A 12318-nucleotide genomic window follows, 5' to 3' on the forward strand; every position below is an offset into this window, starting at 1 on the left:
GTCCTCTTGGGTCCCTACGGATTAGAAACGGTCGAGTAAGCAGTTGCATTTCGAGCCCCTATGGGGATAACCTGAGGGAGCGTGAAGGAACCCTAGAACCCGCGGAAGCTAAGGTCTGGCGAGGTGGAACGGAAGTACCCGGTGGGCGGAAGGAGGAACCGGAAGTTAAGGCGGAGAGGGGGCGGGGGTGGTGGGAAAAGCAAGCCAGAAGGTTCTGCGGCCGCTTCTAGTAGTTTCTAGGCGCTGCCGGGCGGCTGGCACCAGGCGCTACTGAGGCTGTGGCCGTGGCTGCTCGCGAGCTGGTGGTGGCGCGATAGGAAAGCTGATGGCCAAGTGGGGCGAGGGCGACCCACGCTGGATCGTGGAGGAGCGGGCGGACGCCACCAACGTCAACAACTGGCACTGGTGAGGGCTAGCAGGCCAGGCCGCGGGAGCACTACGGCCTAGCGGGACCAGGATTGCGGGGTCCCTGAAACCTCGGCCAGGGCAAAGCTGGGACCGTGGCAGTCCTGCCCGGAGATGGGGATAGTTCTTCCTGTTGCAGGGATCCCTAGTCCCAGTCCTCTGACCTCAGCCCACCCCAGCCTCCGTTTCACTGTTGGGGTGCCGAGGACAACGTGGAGTGTTGGCCTCAAAGGAGGGGTTTCAGAGAGGAGAGAACATAACCTCCTAGCTACTGCAGCCAGCCTAAGCAGGGAGATGCTTCCCACACGTGGTCAGAGGAGACAGATCCAAACGGCCTTGGCTTGTGTTGGAAGATTGTTTTGTAAGGCTCAGGGTTGGGTGCTGGAATTCCTATTTTGATGCTTACAAGTGAAATTAAAGGCCATAGGAACCACTGCCTCAGTAGAGAGAGCTAAGGTTTGGAACGGTGCTCAGAGCTGCTGAAGACACCTTGGCCTCTAACCCGGAACTGTTAGTTGGTTGTGTTGTAAACTCCAGGGACTCTCCCTGGTTGCCAGGCAATCGTGTTTTTATAACCCAACCACTCTTAAAAAGTCTACCCTCCTTCATGAAATGTTCCCGAAGTAGTTTCCTTGTTTTTCAACTCCATCGAACTTTGTTCATACTGTCCTTACGAATTTTACTTTGTTGCAGTTTTTTTGCCATTGTTCTTTCCAGTAGTAAGTCGAGAAGCAGATACTGAATTTTCTTCTCCGTATCTCAGCATGCCTCTTCTCTTAACATACATGATGTGTTTGACCTGATCCTTGTTTGTTTTGAAGCCCTGGACTTAAATTGTTTTCATGGCCATGTGAAGGGCACAGGATGTGTAGGGCGGTTATAGGAGAGCCTGAGCTTGAGAGATCAGAACACTGTGCTAATTAGGTCAAGATTATAGGTTTGTTCCTAACTGGACTTTTAAGCTAAATATTGCATTCTATGGCCCAGTCTCTACTCTTGACTTCAGCAAGATGTGCAGTTTTCCACTTGGTCAAATGGTGGCATGTTAGTGTCAAATAATGACACCCCCCCCACCCCCCACCCCCCGCACCATTATAATTGAGTTAGTTTGTAACCATTCTGTAGTGCAGTTGCCTTTATGGACAACATGTGACTCCTTGTCTTCCTAAAAGAGAGTGGCATATTTGTAGAAATACTGTAGTGGGAATGAAGGGTTTTTTTCTTTTCATCCTATTTGTCAAGCCTCCTTTAGCTTCGCATTTTCTTGCATAGAATGAGTGGTGTACCCTCCATTTGGCTGCTCATCCATATCTTTGTTTCTGTTTTGCAGGACAGAGAGGGATGCTTCAAATTGGTCTACGGATAAGCTGAAAACACTCTTCCTGGCAGTGCGGGTGCAAAATGAGGAAGGCAAATGTGAGGTGACAGAAGTGAACAAGCTGGATGGAGAGGCATCCATTAACAATCGCAAAGGCAAACTTATCTTCTTTTATGAGTGGAATATCAGACTAAACTGGACAGGTGAGTTTGTGCTGGACTGAAAGAAAAGAGGCTAACTGCATTTTGATTGACCCATTAAGGAGCTAGGGAGAAATTTTTGAGAGATAAAAACTTTTCAAGGGAGGTAGGGCTGCTTTGGTGCCCCATAGAAAGCAGTATTAGACGCTGAAATTTCTCTGCCACCGTGGGACACTAAATGGGTTTCCTCTCTCTGGCTCTCAAGAGTCACCAGTGAAGCAGCTGGTCCCCTGTATTTTGGGGCCTTGGCCTGTGTTGGTACACATAAGGTACTTCCTCAGACTAGCGACTTTTGTCTCTTAGATGCTTTAATAGGTGTGTGTGGGCCGTTGGTTTTGATGTTATCTACTCTATCCAGTATGGATCTAACAGATTAGTGTGCTAATGAACCTGTGTGTGACTAATTTGGGGCAATTTTATTCTCTAGTTTAATGTCTCTTTGGTGATGATATTAGCAAAGATTTGGGACCATGCACACGCCCCACTTGTATGGTCCTTAATTTGGGAGGCTGAATTTTATAAGGCCCTAAAGCTAAAGAAGTATGTGTATGGGGCAAAGCATAACATAAATTTGTGATTCAGTAAACGTTTCTCGAATGGTAACAAAAAGGGGAAAAGTCGATATATCAGGAGATTTGTTTTTTTAATTACCAAAGCATAGTAATCAGAAGGAACCTTAGATGTCATTTTTTCTCATCCCTTTTTTATAGATTGAGAAACTTAGGCCTAGAGAAGTAAAGATAAATATTTTGTTGGTTAATTTTGAAATACAGTCAGTTCTGCTATAATGTGACACGTATTCCTAAAAATCACCACACTGTGCAAAATTGCTTAATGAAAACTAAAGGGCTTTTTGGGAAGAGAGGGTTAGGGACACAACACCCAAAAGCTTCATCAGTGACACATTTTTAAAAATTTAGGAACATAAACATTGGTAGCACAATTTTACATATGTTAAATGGTAAGAAATACATAAACAGTAAGTATGGTGCTTTACCTTGAAAAAGATCTGAAGTTTACTTGTGAAAGTGGGCCTCAGAAGGGTTGCGGCTTGTGAGTTATTATGAAGTGGTGGGAGGGTCATCTGAAATCAGAAGGAACATTATAACACCAGTTGTGGATGGCATGGCTTATAATAGGCATGGTGAACTGAGGTTGCTGGCAGATAAATGTTTGAGATGTGTTTTGTGTATTCCCATGCAGTTCAGTTCAGCTGGCTGTAGTTTTTCATGCTCACATAGTGTTTCTCGTGAAGTCACATATAAACGTGAAATTCGTATTATCAAATTGTTTCCTAATACATCAGTCACATTGGAACAAATTCATGTTTTCAAAATAAGCATTCTAGCAGAACTGATTGTATTGGCTATTGACCCAAGTCCTCCCTGGCAGAATTCAGACTAGTGCCGAATCCAGGTAGCTCTTGGCCCCACACTGGTAACACAGTTGATCTCAAGAAATTTGATGAGGAAAAACGTTTCTTCTGAGAGAAGATTGGTTGCATCTGGTGTGTGGCATTTTTTTTTTTCTCCAGAATAAAAAGGGCCAGCTCATTTGTCTAAAAGAAGTGTCAGCAGAGTTGTAGTTAGGACTCCAGAGCAGAAGACTTTTCATGCAGAGGAGGAGACTAATGACGTTACATTGCTTTTGACAGGTACCTCTACATCTGGAATACAGTACAAGGGACATGTGGAGATCCCCAATTTGTCTGATGAAAACAGTGTGGATGAAGTAGAGGTTTGTGCTTCCTAACTCCTCATCTGAGTCTTCTACATCTTCTTATTCTCAGATGAGAAAAGTGAGCTATCATTCAAGATTAAAGCCCAGACTTAGCCCAGGCATTCAGAACCCCAGTCTACAGATGACTAGGTCAGTGGAGCCAGCGGGAGCTTCCAGAACAGCTTGTGCTTATTTAATTACTTTACTTTAGCTAGTCACATGAGTTCTAACGTTAGCCACCTTTGCCTTGGCAGAGAGAACTCGAGAAGGAACACTCATGGGGATTGTATGAATACCCCACCCCTCACGCGTTTCCTTTGGAAACGTCAGCAGTTATCTGATCGCTCAGCACCCACATTCCGCAGTGTGGGTACCCCTCAAGTTATTTACCACCTACTTCTGATCTTTCACTCAGATTAGTGTGAGCCTTGCCAAAGATGAGCCTGACACAAATCTCGTGGCCTTAATGAAGGAAGAAGGGGTGAAACTTCTAAGAGAAGCAATGGGAATTTACATCAGCACCCTCAAAACAGGTATCCCTTGAGTAGTTACCTATGCCTTGAGGAGATAGTTTTCCACCTGTCAGACTCTGATTAAGGGGCTTGACAGTCCTTTCTTTGGCAAATGGGTAAAGATTTGCGGGGAGGGGCTCATTTCATCTCAAAGTCAGTCTATAAACTGAGTAAAGGAAAGATCTAAAGATGCGGTGTTGATAACATGTTAGCTATTGAGCACTTGAAATGTGGCTAGTTCAAATAGAGATATACTTTGAGTGTAAAATACACAATAGATTTTGAAGACTTGGTACAAAAAAAAGAATGTAAATATCTCAAGTTTTTTTATATTGATAACATTGAAATAATAGTTTGGGTATAATGGGTTAAACATTATCAAAATTAGTTTCACTTGTTTAACTTTTTAATGTGGCTACTAGAAAATCTAAAATTACATTTTGAGACTGACATTGTATTTGTTGGACAGCACTGATCCGAATACTTGGCATCTCCAAAGTCACTACTTAAGTACAGTTTTGGAGTATCTTTGATGTGTATTCTCCAGGGACATTTAGAGAGTGATCAGAATACTAGTCAGTTCAGCTCTCCTTTAGAACTCCACTACTGCCAATGTGTTCTGATCTTGGTGTTGGAGTATATGACCATCAAAGGGAACCAGCATACAGGGTGATACCACTTTTAGTGGGAGCCAATACTCTGATGTAACCGTGGCTGTTAGACAGAGGTAAGGCCGAGTGGAGAAAGGGGACTAAACATGCATCCATACATATCTTGCCCCATTCTGGAAGTCATTGGAAGTGCAACTACATTCATTGGCTACCATCCATAATAGACCTCATGTACATTTAATAAGTTGTAATGCTTCCAATTGTGTCAGGGGTTTAAAATAATCCCAGTGAACTACTGCATTCTATAGCATACACTCAGATACCTGTCTGGCATAGACCAAAGGTAAAGATGTAAAGTAGACCCTTTCCTGGTCATTACCTCATTCTGGGTTAAGATGGCCATATTTGTCAAGCTGCATGGAGTCCCAAATCTCAGCTACCATGAAATAACTTCCAAAGCTGGGATTTTATCTTTTCAGAGTTCACACAGGGCATGATCTTGCCAACACTGAATGGAGAATCAGTAGACCCAACTGGTCAGCCAGCACTGAAAACTGAGGAGCGCAAGGTAAATGGTTTCCCCACGTGGTGGGGTGGGAGGCTGTCTGGAAAGGGGTTTGAGACACTGCCTCCTCAATTCCACATTTCAGCTTTCTCTCCAGCCTTAATCTCTAAGCCAGAGCAGCTCATGGTACTTTTCAGAGTCGACAAGGTGTAGTTGTCTGTGTACCCATCTTTCACCTGGTTTTCGTTCATTTAGAACTATTGCTAGAGCAAATGGATGCCATTAGGGACTTCACAGTCTGAGTCTTGATGGCATTTAGCACTAATCATGTTATGAACACAGAATCGTCTTCACCCATTCACGTCTTTAGTATTATTTCTCATTGGGGTGTTGACATTTCATACTTTGATATTAGAGGTCTCATCAAGGTATTGGGTTAAATCAGTGACTTCACCTATCATGAAATTAATAACTTTCACCCCATTTTCAGAGTGAGCAAATATTTCTCCTGGAAATGGGTGTAGTTCAGGCTCAGCACTTGATTTTCAGCCCTGTTGCCCTTTGTCAGCACAGGGAACGATGTTCTGGAGATGGGAATGGGGTTGGGAGGATTACTTCCAGGTATTTAAGAACAGAAATTCTGTTTGAGAATTATACTAAGGTCTTCAGAAATGCTTAATGATTTAACATGTGCTTTGGCTGATGGGTTTGTAAATGAGTTTATGTCTTACCTCATCTAGAGTGGTACTTTTCAGTGAGAATTGAGGATTTTCTGGAAGTTTCTCTTATGATTGAAACACCCATACAAACAAATTCCCTCCAACCCCCTGGAATAATTAGCCTTGGAAATGAAAACGTTTGAGATGACATGGTAGTTCTGTCCCTGAAGCCATGTTAAATGAAGTTTTACCATTAATCTAAACTCAGTTTTCACTGCAACTTTCACAGGCTAAGTCTGCTCCTTCAAAAACCCAGGCCAGACCTGTTGGTGTCAAAATCCCCACTTGTAAGATCTCTCTTAGAGACACCTTTCTGACGTCACCAGAGGAGCTCTATAGAGTGTTTACCACCCAAGAGGTAAGTATAATCTGTCTTTCGGGCCTCGTGGCACCTGCCGTTCCAGGTGACTTGGGTTGTGGGCACATCCCCTCAGCATGCAGAAGTACTGATGAGTAGAACCATGAGGCTTTCCCCATACAAGCAGAGGCAAAGGGAAAACCATTTTTAATCTGCTCTTCAAAGTATATTTACCTTCTTTTTTTTTAATCTATACTAGTTTTGGGTCAAGTAAGTGGGAACCATTGGGAATCATTCTTTTTAGAAAATGGATCTAAAGTAATGTTATCATGGATTTAGAAAGAATTATTCAAGTCAAAGCCTGGTCTGTACTAGAACGGAATAGAACCTGAACCTGGTCAGTGGGCGAAGAGGTGTCCTTAGAATGAGAACTGAGGCATGCAGGTGTCAGTTGGCATTTGACTTTGGGTCCCACTGAGAGCTATGTATCTTATCTCCACCTTTTTTTTTTTTTTTTTTCCTGCAGCTGGTGCAGGCCTTTACCCATGCTCCTGCGATGTTAGAAGCAGACAAAGGTGGGAAGTTTCACTTGGTAGATGGCAACGTCACTGGGGAATTCACTGACCTGGTGAGTACCTGCTGGCTCCAGACCCAGGGTGTAGCTTCTGTCTGGTCAGAAGAGTAACATGTCTCCTTTTTTCAGCTCTGGGGTAAAATTTAAGGCTTTAATCTCTTTGGTTAATTAAATCTCATTTTGATTCATCTTTCAAAAGAATGCTGCAATTTGAATTCTCTTGCTTTCCTAGAATTTTTTCCTTAGTGGAGTTAAAATTAGTTCTTCCTGGAGAAATCAAATATAAAAGAGAGGTTGTGTATATTGGTGGTTTAAGGCTCTCCATTTGTAGCACTGAAATGTCACAAATTGGTGCAGAAGCTACTCACTCGGTGGTCCACTTTGCCCTTGTGAGTAGTATAATTGCACAGGTGATAGGTTCCGTCCGAAAGGCAGAGAGCTAATCCTAGCTAGGGTTGGGTATGTTGGTCTTGAGCAGGGGTCCACAACTGGCCCACACAGCAGGAACTGAACAGCAGGAGAGCAAGCAAAGCTTCATCTGTATTTGCAGCCGCTCCCCAGCGCTGGCATCACAGCCTCAGCTCCACCTCAGATCATTAGGCATTAGATTCTTATAGGAGCACCAATCCCTGGTGTCAAAAAGGTTGGGGACTGTTGGTCTATAGTAAAGACTGAACTCTTTGATTATTTTAGGTCCCTGAGAAACATATTGTGATGAAGTGGAGATTTAAATCTTGGCCAGAAGGTAAGCAAGCATATTTTTTGCTATTACCCCCAGAACTTATTTTCCCCTTAGTCTCAAACCCGGATGGAAACTATGGATCTGAAACCTCCGTCCCCTCTGCCTTTCCCCAGGGCACTTTGCCACCATCACCTTGACCTTCAGTGACAAGAATGGAGAGACTGAACTGTGCATGGAAGGCCGAGGCATCCCTGCCCCTGAGGAAGAGAGGACACGGCAGGGCTGGCAGCGCTACTACTTTGAGGGCATCAAACAGACCTTCGGCTATGGTGCACGCTTATTTTAGGTCCAGCAGCGGGGGCTACAGCTTGTCCAACACTGCAGTCCAGCCCTCCTGACTGAGGCTTGTGACTCACAGGATTGCACCATCCCAACCACTAACTGGGGGCCGGGGCCCCTTCCCTCCGCGTATACCGTGGGTTTGTGCATGTTTTCTGCTGGGTGGGATCAGAGGGCAATTTCTCTTTTATGTGTACATAGGCTAAATAAACGTAATTTAAAAAATGTGCATATCTGGAGCCTGTGTTGACTGGGTGGCTGGTATTAAGAGTTCCCTGAAGGTTTTGAATTTTAAAAAACCAAAGGGGTTGGAATAAGGCCTTGCCTCCGTTCTGGAGAAATGTACGTAATTAAGAGGCATGAAGGGAGCCTGCTTCTCAGCACCAAGGATTCCTGAGCTAGTCTCCTTTCATACTTGAGACTGGCAAAAAGGTTCTGTCTCCCTTACCGAGGGAAAGTAGGGGAGGATCCATGCTTTGGAATAAACGGCACCGACAAACATTACTGGTGGAGATGGTATCCTGGGCTTTCCATTCTCCATGGCCTCTTAACCTCTTGCAAGAAGAGGCGATCACCAGGTACCGTTTTTAAATGTGGAAAGAGATTCCCACGCTGTGGCAGAGGGGAGCTTTGGACCTTGGGTTAATAGCTTCTGTCCATTGAGCAGTTACTACGCTCACTATCAGGCACTACACTAACCTTTGCATCTCATTTAACCCCATTTATGTTAACCCCATAATATCCCTATGAAATACATGCACTACCATCATTTGTTTTATAGGAACTCAAGCCTTGAATTTCTTAAATAACGTTCAAGGCCCTAACAACTTATATTTAGCAGAGTTGGGATTTGGAAGAAAAACTAACTACAAAGCTAGTGCTCCAGTCTAAACCACTATGTCTACTGCCTTGCCATTGGATCCATCACCACAAAGAAGCTGCATTTCTAGTATGTTAGCCATCCCCTCTGGAGTAGGAAATTCCAAGCCTCAGTACTCCCAGAAAGAAATGACTGTCCTTGTTAAGAGTATTTTCAAATACCCGGTTTCATTAGAGTCTACAGGGCACTGAGCAATTGCTGCAGATATGCTCTAGCGGGGCTCACCCTGACACGCTGCTGGATAGGTAGCTACCTAGACAGAGTCGCTTTCCCAGATGTCCTGCCCTGGCATCCTGCACCCCCAGCTGAGTCAGTGTCTGCGAATCCAGATACTCTACCTCCTGCAGCTACAGCTATTTTCCTTCTAGTTTTGCTTGTCTTGTTAAGTGGCAGGCTGGCAGGCTAATCCTACCAAAATGACTTGGCCAAAATGTAGTTAAAGCAGAAAACGAGCACAGATCTGGATAAGTTAAACCCCCAAAAGCCACCTTTGTCTTGAATTATTCAACAAGTGCTGGATTGAACTAATTTGCATCTAACTTGACATTATATCTGCCTCCTGGGGGTCCAAAAAGATGACTTGATAAAAAGCCTGGATTTTAGCTTGAATCAAATCAACGGGCCCTTTGGACCACAGACGACTCCTCTTCATTAACAGACCAATGACAGAAAAGGGGCCATTTCACATCTGGCTGGAGAGTTACCAATTCCAGAGAACTACTTATAAGAAATTCTGAGGTAGAGTTTACAAACACTCTAATAAAAACCAAGCACCAAGCAAAATATCTGTCACATGATAGGCTCAGTAACAGGTCACACATCCCCAGTACTGTTGGCTATTCCAATTTTAACCACTGCCATTTGAGTGATAGCATTTTGGTTAGCCATCTGAACCTACAAAGCAGAATGATGTAATTAAAAGCCATGGACTTGGTTGGACTTGGGTTTGAATTGTAAATATGCCACTTCCTAACAAATGGGGCGAATTTCCTCATTTTTATAATGAGTATACCTCAGAAGAGCACTAGAGATGATGGATACAGAAGTGCTGGCACCTGGTGGCATTCAGCAGCTGATACTTGCTACTTCTGGACATGAGCCCAAGCATTTTCCCAGGAGAATTAATATTTTGAAAAACTGGTTAATTGGCCAAATTACAGATCTTAGGCCAAGGATTCTCCTCACCTAAGAACCATCTGTTAAATGCAGAAAAGTGGACCTCATTCCTAGAAACTTGCATGTTAACATCTCAGGAGATTCTGATACCAGGAATTCATTTTGAGAAGTGCATCAACATGTTAAAATCTAATTGTAATGGACGAGCCAAAGAAGCACATTTCAGTCCCTTTTATGAATAATGGGGACAAAGGATCTGAAACGTTCTGTCTTCCAAGAGACAAGGGAGGCGGCAGGACCTGGCAGGGTTTGTACTGTTGGTTGTTTTAAACCCTAGCAAGAATTCAACTTGACTACCCTTGCCTAAATTAGGACCTTTTATGAGGTAACCCAAAGCGGGGAAATTGGGCCACCTGATAATTGGGCCACCTTGGTGGCTGGAGCAGCTAACTTGGAAACAGGTGGTGGTGGTACTTAATGCATGGCCATGGGTGGCTCCTGGTATTTAGGACAGGAAGAACAGCTAATCATGACTAACACTGGACCAGAAAGGGAGGAGGAGCCCTCTGATATCACAGGCCCCTAACAGCTCTGATACTTGCTCGCCAGCTTCTAAAATCCTCCCTTTCACAGTTTCTCCTCACGCAGAGAAGTTCCCTAAGCCTGCAGCCACCTGCAGCGTCTCTCCTTCATAGAGTTTGAATAAACACCATTTTATAACTACTCCCCAACCACTTCAAGGCTCCGTTCAGCCCTTTTTCTTTAGTTTTTCTCATCTGTAGCCTGACATGGTAGCAATTTAGCATGTCACTAAGACTAAAGATTGAAAATGGGACTGGCTAAATTCAGTTTGCATAATAGTCAACTATTAGGTATAGCTTATATTTAGACAGCATGTTTAAGTGTCAAGGTAAATTATACTAGACAGGAGAATTCACAGTTTCCTGTGAAAATAGACTCTGGGATTTTTTAAGTTCTGCCGAAAAATAATTAAAACATGCCCATGCTAATTATGTTGAATTTTCCAGATGAGAGGGAGTAAACTTGGCTTCCTTCTGGGGACCTGAGATCTTGCCCCCTCTGACCCTTTGATTATTCTGGACTGTGGTCCGGGACAAGACTAATAAACTTACCTCTAGATGTGAAGCTAAACAGAAACGTGGCTCTCCGGGCTTCTCCGAGTGGCCACGCCTTGTCTCATTCTACTTTCTTACGTGTTTTCTTCCTTCTCTAAATGCCAGAAGTGATTGTGGAGTGTCTGGTAAGGGTAGCAACTAAAGCAGGGTACAGGCCCATCTCTGTCATCGTTTGGTACAGTCCCTTTGGGCAACTCTGCATTGGATCCCCTTGCAGCAAGTTACCTGGGGAAGTGGGGCCACTTCCTCTGGAGTGAATGCAATTTATCTCTTTGACCAAAAACTTACGAGTGAATGTACTTCAGAGGTCCAGTGAGCTCCTGCCTTCCAGGCAGCCCTTTAAATGCCCAGCCGGGTTAGGCATTCACGAACACAACCTGTGGGAGCCGGGAGCTCTGCTTGGTCTGTAAGCAAAAGCTCCTGACCCTCCCCTGCTCTACTTTACCAGACAGAACTGGAAAATAAAGTGCTTTATTGCAAGGATCCCAGAGAGCTTCAGGGCAGTGGTCTAGGGGCCAGGACTAAGTCCCCTACCTTGTGGAGGCTTTTGTGGACTTCAGTGGTTCAACCCCACAGCAGGCCAGGAAGTGTGGTTTGAGGGTTGAGGGGAGGCAGGAAGAGGCACGAGGTGGGCAGGGACAGCTGATTATGTGCATCTCTTTCCCACTCTGAGCTCAGTGCGTTCAGTGCATCACCATGGGAGCCTGAAATGGGCCATGGTAGGAGTTCTTACACCACAGAAATTATCCAAACGCTACAAACCAGGGCTTCTCCCATCTCCCCCTTCCCATAGAACCAGTTTACCAGCACATTGCAGGAGCACAACACATCCTCCTGAGCTGATCCTGAGCCCTTCCCCAAGCCTGGCTGCTGCGACAAGCTGCCACTTCCCTATCTCCCAGCTTTGTACATTTCTACAACCTGGACAGAACAGAGGTAGGCTGGACAAAGAAAGGGACCTGAACTGGGTGATCCTTTCCCCACGTGGAGCCTGCCTTGTCTCGGCAGCCTCAGCCTGTCTGTCCACTGAAGGCCTTCAGCCCTAGATGCGGCAGTGTCTACTGAAAGGCAGCTTGGAGCTGAAGATAGCCCTCCTGCTCAGTGGCTCTCAGCAGGCAGTGGGGCAGGGTGACCAGGTGCAACCACTCAGAGATAAGGAGGGCTGGTCACCCAAGGCTAACAGCCTGAAGAAGGGCACCTGCAGGGTGGCTGAGACAAAGGACTAGCCCTCAGGGCTGGGGGTCTGAGTGAGTCATCACAGGTCCGGGGGGAAGGGAAGAGAGAGAGAGAGAGAGAGAGAGAGA

At 44.9% G+C, this 12318-nt stretch overlaps 1 protein-coding gene across 2 annotated transcripts; it reads left to right on the plus strand.

Moving 5' to 3' along the window:
- The first annotated feature begins 90 nt into the window (after nt 1–90).
- On the plus strand, nt 91–8113 carry AHSA1 (activator of HSP90 ATPase activity 1). Of its 2 annotated transcripts, none has more exons than XM_025042016.1 (9): nt 91–113; nt 1736–1926; nt 3578–3660; nt 4058–4175; nt 5245–5333; nt 6219–6347; nt 6814–6915; nt 7555–7606; nt 7717–8113. In XM_025042016.1, exons 4-9 carry the CDS (start codon nt 4109–4111, stop codon nt 7887–7889), a joined length of 612 nt encoding a protein of 203 aa, XP_024897784.1. In that variant the 5' UTR covers nt 91–113; nt 1736–1926; nt 3578–3660; nt 4058–4108; the 3' UTR covers nt 7890–8113. The 2 variants fall into 2 exon arrangements, with proteins under 2 accessions (XP_024897784.1, XP_006925547.1); XM_006925485.3 differs by lacking the exon at nt 91–113 and adding an exon at nt 166–405 and having other exon boundaries at nt 7717–8111.
- Nucleotides 8114–12318: the final 4205 nt, after the last annotated feature.

The sequence above is a fragment of the Pteropus alecto genome, unplaced genomic scaffold (genome assembly GCF_000325575.1).
Source record: "Pteropus alecto unplaced genomic scaffold, ASM32557v1 scaffold8, whole genome shotgun sequence".
NCBI lineage: Eukaryota > Metazoa > Chordata > Mammalia > Chiroptera > Pteropodidae > Pteropus > Pteropus alecto.

Bases quoted from the DNA above. Each gene is read 5' to 3' on its own strand.
- AHSA1 (XM_006925485.3), top strand. From the start codon at position 326: ATGGCCAAGTGGGGCGAGGGCGACCCACGCTGGATCGTGGAGGAGCGG. The intron at 4,176-5,244 runs GTATCCCTTGAG...TTATCTTTTCAG, and splicing joins CATCAGCACCCTCAAAACAG to AGTTCACACAGGGCATGATC. The intron at 7,607-7,716 runs GTAAGCAAGCAT...GCCTTTCCCCAG, and splicing joins ATTTAAATCTTGGCCAGAAG to GGCACTTTGCCACCATCACC.